The sequence below is a fragment of the Pinus tabuliformis genome, chromosome 2_1 (genome assembly GCF_031772625.1).
Source record: "Pinus tabuliformis cultivar Carrire ecotype Pingquan chromosome 2_1, CPIR1, whole genome shotgun sequence".
Taxonomy (NCBI): domain Eukaryota; kingdom Viridiplantae; phylum Streptophyta; class Pinopsida; order Pinales; family Pinaceae; genus Pinus; species Pinus tabuliformis.
The window spans coordinates 104,320,502-104,330,934 of NC_142299.1; the positions used below are offsets into that span (position 1 = coordinate 104,320,502).

Here is a 10,433-nt window from a genome sequence, read left to right on the forward strand (position 1 = left end):
ATTTGAATAACTCAAAACCATCTCAAATTCAAAAAAATAAAAATAAATAAATCATACTTTTAACTACTTAGTAAATTCAAACATTAAACGACATTTTCTAATAATTATACCTGCAGCAACTTTCAAAATGCAAGGACAGATGAGAAAGTAAGTTTCAAATAACGGTTCTATAACAATCTTAAAAACTTTAACAATGTTAAATCTAAAGTTAATGCCCAAGAAAAATACCTCCTACCATTGATGCTAATATCAGTAATAATTCTGGATTCTGGAAGCTTCCACCAGCAAATGAGTTTGCTGGTGTTGTTCGCTCGATCAATTGCTGAACTTTAACAATGTTAAATCTAAAGTTAATGCCCAAGAAAAATACCTCATACCATTGATGCTAATATCAGTAATAATTCTGGATTCTGGAAGCCTCCACCAGCAAATGAGTTTGTTGGTGTTGTTCGCTCGATCAAATCAGCAATTTGAAGAAGATTCAAAAAATCTCAAAACAGTTCTTCCAAAAGCTATCCCAAGAACGAAATCTCTGAAAGAAACTCTATCCTTCAGCGACCATTGATGATAATATCAGTAATAATTCTGGATTCTGGAAGCCTCCACCAGCAAATGAGTTTGCTGGTGTTGCTCGCTCGATCATACCAGCAATTTGAAGAAGATTCAAAAAATCTCAAAACAGTTGTTCCAAAAGCTATCCCAAGAACGAAATCTCTGAAAGAAACTCTATCCTTCAGCGGTTCAATTTACCCTTTACGCAGAACAGAGCCTCTTGGGAACAGTTTCTCCGTGCACTCAAACTAGAAATAGCAAGGAGAATTTGTTGCTGCTAAACCAATTGTAAAATACACCAAACGTTCTTCAAACACCCATGGCTGCCGACAATGAAGGGAAACACCCACAGTTGGCCCACTGGCATTTGATTCGCTGGCAATCACTGTTCACTCGTGAGAATGAGAAAACATATCCACCTTTGAAACAGCTATTCCGGTCACGCGTTGGACAGACCCTACAAAGTCCAAATCTGGGTATGCACGTTGCATAAGAGATGAACTTTTCTGGTCAAACACAGCATTTTTTTTTTTAACCATATGGTGAATCGGTAACTGTTAGGCCTAATCTATGGGAGATCCAGGATCAAACCTCATAGCTGTCACTATAACACCAAGAGCATAACCAACCACCTGCAAGTCGGGTATACTAAGTTCCTATGATTTTAGCACGCGCAGAGAAGAAAATCTGAAGGCATTTCCAAGCTTTGCTCTCTCAACTTGATGCAGGCAGATAAGAAAATCTGAAGGCACTTCCAAGCTTTGCTCTGTCAACTTGATGGTGTAAAACTGAAGGAGATTGAAATGCAAGCTTGGGGACCAAATAGAGATATATATAGCCAAACTTCCATCAAGCTTTTGTTGGCTATGTGTCAGGGTTCCACATATCATGGTAGAAAACTCCAGATGGAGTAATGGACCACTTCAAAAGCTCTCAACAAGAAATTAATTAACTGCAGTTGATTTCCGTAATTTAAAGAAATTAGTGCTGTTGGTTTCCAGAAATTAAGAAAATGACTGCAGTTTACTTTAGTAATTGTAGGCAGCGGTTAGGAAAACTTAAAGAAGCTTAACAGAAAATTGTGGTAGAATGTTATTTTTGTCGAGGACTACATGTTTGTTTGGTTCGACACACTCGTATTGTTTCCTCTTTACACCATTATTAAATCCTCAAACATCTGATCTTATGATCCGATCCAACTAGTTAATGATGGCCTGAATCAGTACTCATGTATACAAGTAAAGGTCCTAAATATGGCTTGAGGAAGGAAAAATAAATGCTCGGGATATGAGATCAATCTATGGGTGAAATGACGATTTTCCCTTTGGCTCTTCCACTTTCAAGACGCTTGAAAGCCTCCCTAACATTTGGAAATGCATATGGGCAAATGGGATCAATCACTGGCCTCAACTTTTCGCACTCTATGTAGCCTCTAAGCTTCTCCAAGTTGCAACCACTCGCAGTCACAACGTAAGATTCTGCCCTCGAATGAGGTGAGGGGTTGGCAATATCTATAATTTTTGCTTTCTCCTTCGCAACCACATAAGATCTGTGCGAGTCTCCTGAAAAATCCAACTGATGCTTCTAATCAATATTTTGCCCAGAACAGAGACATAAATCAGGAAAGGTGCTCAAAGGGCAAGTGTAGAATCACCATTGGATCCTTTTAGCCAAAATCTTTCTTTTTTTTTTGGGTTTTATACATGATAAACTGTCAATTAAGAATGAAGGCAGATATTACCTTTTGCAAAGTAAAATGCCAAATGGTATATAATGAAGAATACAGATCTGCAGGAATTTCTACACAAGAATAGAGATTCTCAAATTGATTTTGGCCTACAAGCTTTGAGCTCAAACATAACTTTTGTCAAGCAACCTCATTTTCACCAGGTATGGGAGGTTTGCACCAGACAAAAGATGCAGAGCAGGGTGAATGTGTGGATTCCAGTCTGCAGCCAGTAAGCTTTCCCACTAGACCAGAATCCAACTTTGTTAATTCTACATCATTAGTGTTACTGGGATTGTTATTCTTGGATTGTTGATAATGATTAAAACTTGTTCTGCCAACCTAAGTCTTAAAAGCAACAGAATTTGATCATAAATATTATGTGGCAACTTGGCAGGAGTAGTTGTTGACATGTATGGATCAGACATAACAAAATGATTCAAGAATTTTATTATCACAACTTACAATATAGCACAAATTTGAGTTAAACTTCTCCACACCATTGCCATTTTGTGTAAAGGGGGAGACTGAAACTGTATTAATTTCCAAAGATACTGATTTTAAATTTGAACTGGCAATGCAAGTCTCAAACTCAAACTCCATGCTTAGGCATCCAAACTACCAAAAAATAGTCAATGAGATTGCCAAAGACAACAAGTTTATGTAAAATGAGGATACATTAAAAAGAAAAAGAAAAAAGCTAGTGGAACCTACCAATGGTGTCAAAAACAAAGTCAAACTTTTGTGGTGTTTGATCATAGCTTTGCTTCCTATAATCAATCACCGTATCAGCTCCTAATTGTCTCAAAAACTCCACATTCCCAGAGCTTGTAGTAGTTGCTATTTTTGAAGCTCCATACACATACTTAGCAAGCTGAACAACACAAGTATTAGTACAACTTCTTACTTGATCATATGTAGAGGAAGAAGATTATTAAAGGAAAAAGATCTAGTATTCACTTTTACCTGAATAGCCAGGCTACCAACACCTCCTTCTCCACCTACAACGAACACAGTCTGACCCCTTTGAAAATTTACTCTGTCAAAACCTTCCTGGGCAGTTTGAAGAGCTAGAGGAAAGCTGGCTGCTTCTTCAAAGGACATGTTTTCAGGCTTCAAAGCAATCAGACTCTCTTCCACTGCTGTGTATTGTGTTAAAGTTCCACATTGTTTTGGCCTGCCTGTGTTGAAGTTTTGGATATTGCCATATACTTCATCACCCTTGCTAAATTTTGAGACATTATCTCCTTCATCAACTATTACTCCTGCCACATCACAACCTGGCACTACCTGAAAAACAATTCAAAGAGACATGCAGATTATGGCCTTGGATCTAATTCGTATGTTTTATAGACATTAAAGAATATGGGTAGTTTTAATATTCATTCAGAGTGATACAATATACCTGAAAACTATCGGAACAAAAGGGTTATATGATCCCAAAACAACCATGAATTCTCATCAATATTATTTGTAGTGTCCAATACAGATTATCTTTTTTCACCTTATTTTGTAGACATTTTACATTTGACTACTGAACAATAAAAACATGTGCAATAATGGATTGCTGCTGAGTTTTCTCTTAATGAAATGATCCAATGATCCAATAGCAGGGCAATACCATGTGGGATATGATCATACTGACAGGTATTTGCTTATGGAAAACATTGGTGTTGAGCAACATTTTACGAGGAGAGTTATCCAATCTATTAGTCTATGTAGGTCAGCAACATTGGTGTTGAGCAACATTTTACGAGGAGAGTTATCCAATCTATTAGTCTATGTAGGTCAGCAACATTGGTGTTGAGCAACGATTTTCAGATCAGAGTTGGCAATGTAGGTCTTGACCAGAACTAGTAGTTTTAGAAATAGATTATTCATAGGGGGTTTTGTAAATTTATAAGAAATGAGGTAATGGACCTCAAAAACATAACGGGGGTATACAGTCGAGAAAACAGAAATTCTAGTCAAACTATGGAATCTGGAAATTATAAAGTTAAGATTATGCTCGTTTTGCAAATCATTGCAAGGTATGAAATGGAACTTAAAAGCATTGAGGAAATCAACTCAAACAAGCTGGGAGTCTGATAAAAAAACTAGAGATGAAATCCGTCCAACAGTTCTGTAAATTTGATAGATATGCTGCAATGAAATGAAAAGTAATTCAATGGAGGATCATATGAATTCTTCATCCTGTATGGCAAGAGAGACCTTCAATGACACAAAACAACTTTGATCATCTAATTCAATGAATTTGATCTTTATATAAAATATAACGATGGTTTGTTAGAAAATTCATGAGAAGAGTTCTCTCACAGGGAAATCCAAACTAGTGTCTTTGATTTCGCCATTGCGTAGTCTGAGGTCTACGGGATTGAGTGCAGCAGCACGGACTCTAACAAGGACCTGATTATCCCCCAGTTGAGGCTCAGGGAAGTCACCATACTGCACTACCTTTGTGGTTCCATGCTCCTTGTAAAACCAAGCTTTCTGGATATAATGCATGTTACTTTTTCTTCTGATTCATTAACTTCAAGAACCAGTTGAAACAAGAACCAAACAGCAGGTTAAAAGCCCAGAAAATAGAGTGAGAGATTCTGTTGATGTGACAGGTGCTGGTGTGTGGGGAATATCTGTTGTAACTGTGTGCAGTGGAGCCCACGCCTTTTCCAATCAACTAGGGTATGATAGCCAGGGTACCATGGCCATGTGTGCAGTGGAGCCCACGCCTTTTCCAATCAACTAGGGTATGATAGCCAGGGTACCATGGCCATGTGTGCAGTGGAGCCCACGCCTTTTCCAATCAATAGGGTATGATAGCCAGGGTACCATGGCCATGATGTTGACGTAATGTGGATCTTTTCAACACCCACTCCTTTGATTGTAATAGTTTCAATTGACGTTGCCGCATGAACTCCATGAAAATAAAGATCTTTGACGCCTAATTCTGCACAGTCGTCAACATCAACACAGCACAGCTAATAATGCAGTCTGCAGCTGCTGCCAACCTCTATCTTAGTTCAACCGTCCATTTCCATTGCAGTAACAACAAACTTGTCAACAAAACCCCATGAACCGTTGGTTCATGAGTCAGGACCATTAAAAGCTATCACCCAAATTGCATTCTCCTCCGCCATTTGAAGATATGGAGGAGCGACAGGGTTAAATTTGACGGGTATTTGCTGCTCTTTATTTTATTTAATTGTAAAATATTATCAATTTTAAAATTAGTTGATAACGATGATGATAATGATATTTATTTAATTTTAAAAATTAGTTTATGGATCTTAAATTTTTTTCCAAATTGCATTCTCCTCCGCCATTTGATGATATGGAGGAGGGACAGGGTTAAATTCGACGGGTATTTGTTTGTTCTTATTTTATTTAATTATAAAATATTATCAATTTTAAAATTTATTGATAAGGATGATAATAATATTTATTTAATTTTAAAAATTAATTTATGGATCTAAAAATTTGTCTATATCGATATATATTTATTCAAAATTAATAAAAAATAATATTTTTTATTACAACCAATTAAAATCTTCACTTTTATGTGACATGGCTTTGGTACCTTGTACTCAAGGCGATTGATTTTCATTAAAACCAACGGACAGAAATGGACCTTCATTTCCATTAAAACCAACGGACTTGAGAAATGGACTTCAGCAGATCGTATCAAAGCTCTCAACATTTGGTCTCAATGAGAAATTAATGGCCTTGATGGTATGGGACATGGCTTTGCTTGTATTGGACTAAAGTTTTTTTTTTTAAGAAGAGGAGGGGGTGAGTCCCTCATCATTATAGATGTTATATATAGCTTAGATTTATAATTTCACAGTATTTATAATATATACAAATGCGTAATGGTCTTGATATGTTGTCGTGCAGTGTAAACATGAGTCACAATGGCTTTCGAGCAGGGCGGTCATACAACAAGATTCGAATATGGGCGGGGAGCGGGAAATTCATCCATCCCGACCACGTAAACTATGCGCCCAAGAATATTTTGGGAAATGTAAAGGGATTTTGTTAGATGTGATTTTTCTTAAGAATGTAAAGAGATTTGGTTAGATGTGATCCAAATATTTTAAGTGGATTTGATTTTCATTTGTATTTACTCATTTTTATTTTATTTAAGTGTAAAATATTATTAATTTTAAAATTAACAATTCACAATGTTGTCTATTTAATTTTAAAAATGTATACAATAAAAAAATATTGTATATATATGTTTTAATAATTTTCATCAAAGTCGATAAAAATTAAGGGTCTTCATTACGTAGGATCAAAGCCCTTCACATTTATTGAGAGACGACTTTGGTTTGATGTGGTCGAGGCTATTCATTTTTCATTAAAACCAACGGCTTTGATCATATCATATCAAAGTCTTTCACATTTCTTGAGAATTGGATTTGGTCAAATGTGATTAAAGAAGTTGGTCTTAACTAAAAATCAGTGGCCTTGATCACATTAGACCAAAAACATATCTTCCAAAATGTAAAGAGTTTTAGATAGATGTGATCAAAAGCATGCAAGTGTAAGAGTTAAACTATAAAACATTACTAATTTTAAAATTAACAGTTCAAAATGATGTTTATTTAATTTAAAAAATGTACAGTAAAAAATAGTGTATGTATATGTTTCAATGGTTTTGATTAAAGTTGATAAAAATTAAAGGTTTTCACTAAATGGGATCAAAGCCCTCCACATTTATTAAGAGATAGACTATGGTCCCATGTGATTAAGGCTATTGGTTTTTTATTAAAACCAAGACTTTGATCATATCATATCAAAGCCCTTCCCATTTCTCTAGAGTTAGATTTGGTCAAATTTGATTAAGACAATTGGTCTTAATGAAAAATCAATGGCCTATCAATGGCCTTAATCACATGGACCAAAGTCATATGTTCTGAAATGTAAGGGGTTTTAGATAGATGCGATAAATGCATAAATGGGTAGGAGTTAAATTTGATGGGTATTTATCCATTTTTATTTTATTTAACTATAAAACATTACCAATTTTAAATTTAAATTTCAAAATGATGCTCATTCAATTTTAAAAACGTATACAATAAAAAATAGTGTATATATGTTTCAATGGTGTTGATAAGGTTAAAAATTAACCATCTTCACTACATGGGATGAACGCCATTCACATTTATTGAGAGATTGCTATGAAAAGATGTGATTAAGGCTATTGAGTTTTCATTAAAACCAATGACCTTAATCATATCATATCAAAGCCCTTTAGATTTTATGAGAGTTGGATTTGGTAAATCAATTGCCTTGATCACATCAGACCAAAGTCATATTTTCGGAATTGTAGGTAAATCAATTGCCTTGATCACATTATACTAAAGTCATATTTTCGGAATTGTAAAGGGTTTTGGATACATGTGATGAAGACATGCATGGGTAGGAGTTAAATTGAAGGATTTATCCATTTTTACCTTATTTAACTATAAAACATTACCAATTTTAAAAGGAGTTTTCTTTAATGTGACTTTTTGGAGTTTCCCATGGATTTCTAGCTAGAATCCGGTGAAAAACAATGTGGTGAAATATTTATTTGTGTTGCTTAAACTATTTTTTACTTCATATATGGATTCATCACCATGGAAAACCCTGGGGCGAAGAGTTCACTAGTCAAACTTGTGATTTCAATGAATCCCATTATAGACAAATTAGATTCAAACTTGTGATTTCAATGAATCCCATTATAGACAAATTAGATCGGAAAATAAACCAGATTTTTTTAAAAAAATTGGCACTTAAATATAACTAGATTTTAAAAATAACAGTTCAAAATTGATGTTCATTTAATTTTTAAAATGGTCAAAATTGATATTAATTAATGGTTTTGATGAAAGTTGATAAAAAATAATGACCTTGATCAAATCATATCAAAGCCCTTCACATTTCCCCAGTGCTAGCTTTGGTCCAATGTGATCAAAGGCCTTTGGTCTTGATGAAATATTAACGGCCTTGATCACATCGAGCCAAAGTCATATCTTAGGAAATGTAAAAGGATTTGGTTAGATGTGATCAAGGCCATTCTCTAGGGATATGTGAAGGAATTTGGTCAAATGTGATCAAGGTCATTGGTTTTAATGAAAAGTAAATGGCCATGATCACAGTGGGTCAAAGTCATCTCTCGAGAAATATGAAGGGCTTTGGTCCTATGTGATCAAGGTCATTGATTCACTTTGGTAAGATGTGATCAAGGTCATTGGATTTTCATAAAACAAATGTCGAAGTCTACATGTAATACGTTTTGAAACTTGTAGGGGTATATTTTCTAGTGGAATTTTCCCATTTGTTGGAATCACAAAGTTGAGTTGTGAATTATCCATAATCTGAGAGCTCCAAGGGTTTTCAGGATGTTTAATCCATATATGCAGTAAAAAACACATTTTAAGAAAAAAAATCATGATTTAAGCATAATTGGTTCACTTACCAAAAACTTCAAAACCTATAGCTTTGATTCACATTGAGCCAAAGCGAAAACATGAAGGGATTTGTTTCATGTGATCATGGTTGTTGGTCTTAGTCAAAAATCAATAGCCTCGGTGACATCTCATCCAAGCCATCTATTGTGAAATGTGAACGGCTTCGCTTGGATGTGATCAAAACTCTTGACTTTTTATGAATCAATGGCTTTAATCTAAACCTTTGATATGCATTTAGTTCTTCATTAATTTTGATATTATTTGTAAATTGTGATAGAATGTAGAACAAATTTTAATTAATATTTTTATTTTAAATAATTGTGGTTGGTGGATTCAAATTTTAGAATGTGTGAAATTGGAGAAACATTTTTTCTTAAAAGCCCAGGTTAATCTTGCTTTATTTCATTGAGAATTTCATCATGAATCCTAGCCTCTAGGTTCATGAAAGTTTCTAAAAATCTATTTTATAAGGTTAAGAAATCCTTTAGTTGCTTGTTTATTTGCAATAAATAAGATAAAAGATCTCAAAACTTTTAGATGGAAATGCATAAGATTATTGTAAAGTTATTTTTTTTCTACTTATTGTTTGTTAATGTATATTTCAAGTACTCACTCTCTTTTGTATTTTTATAAATTTTACATAAATTTTATATTTCATGCTAAATCCTTTTGCTTAATAATTCTATATTCTTTTAACATTATAAAATATATTAAAATTAAACTTTTAGATGGAAATGCATAAGCTTATTGTAAAGTTATTATTTTCTACTTACTATTTATTAATATGTATTTCATGTAGTCACTATCTTTTCCATTTCTATAGATTTTACATTTTATGTTAAATACTTTTCATGATAATTTTATATTCTTTTAACATTATAATAATATGCATTAAAATTAAATATTGTTTCACACTATAATAATTTTGATGTAAAAATTGTACTAAATCATGATGGAAGGAGCTTTGGAAACCCTTGCAACGACCAAGGTTTCTCCCTAGCTATACTTTGTTTGCACGAATTTTCTACAGATCACTCAATGGTGAATCCTTGTGATTTGACGAAAAAGAAAAATTATTTTGTAGGTAGTGTTGACAGTCAAGCTAGCTCTTCTTCAATTTTGTACAAATCTATGCTAAAATTTGGTTTGATTCTTCCAATGGTTCAAGAAATGCCTTCCATCGATGTTTCTATGGATAAGGAATATTTATGCTGCGATAAATATTTTTCAGAGAATGACTTGGTTTCCAGGTTAAATGGGTATTGGTCATGGTTGGCCAATCTACAAAAATGGATCTCTGAGAAATGGAAGCCCCTTTTGACGAGCGAAGTGAACATTTACCCTATGGATTAGGGTTTTTTGGATGTGGTTTTTTATAATATAGAGAACAAGAAGGCCATCTATGAAGTTGGGTCATGGTTTTGGTGTAGTGTTGGCCTCTTCATCTAGCCCTAGACTCCAACCTTTGATTTGGTAAAGGAATCAATCTCCACTACCCAAGTTTGGGTAAGGCTTCCAAACCTTTTGTTCTACTTTTGGAAATTTTCATCACTTTCATCCATTGGGAACGCACTAGGAACTTTTTATCGTCGTTGTCTTGAAACATAAAAATTTTACAAGACTACTTATACCCACATTTGTGTGGATATGGAATTCAAAAATGGTTTTACCACGAAGATTAATTTGACAGCTCCAAACTA

General features: G+C 34.2%; 1 protein-coding gene across 1 annotated transcript; it reads right to left on the reverse strand.

The window, feature by feature from the left end:
• Positions 1-1,653: 1,653 nt before the first annotated feature.
• On the reverse strand, positions 1,654-4,800 carry LOC149199005 (2-methylene-furan-3-one reductase-like). The gene is made up of 4 exons (XM_089399354.1): positions 4,595-4,800; positions 3,245-3,568; positions 2,993-3,152; positions 1,654-2,114 (listed from the first exon to the last, which is right to left on the reverse strand). Exons 1-4 carry the CDS (start codon positions 4,781-4,783, stop codon positions 1,846-1,848), a joined length of 942 nt encoding a protein of 313 aa, XP_089255480.1. The 5' UTR covers positions 4,784-4,800; the 3' UTR covers positions 1,654-1,845.
• Positions 4,801-10,433: the final 5,633 nt, after the last annotated feature.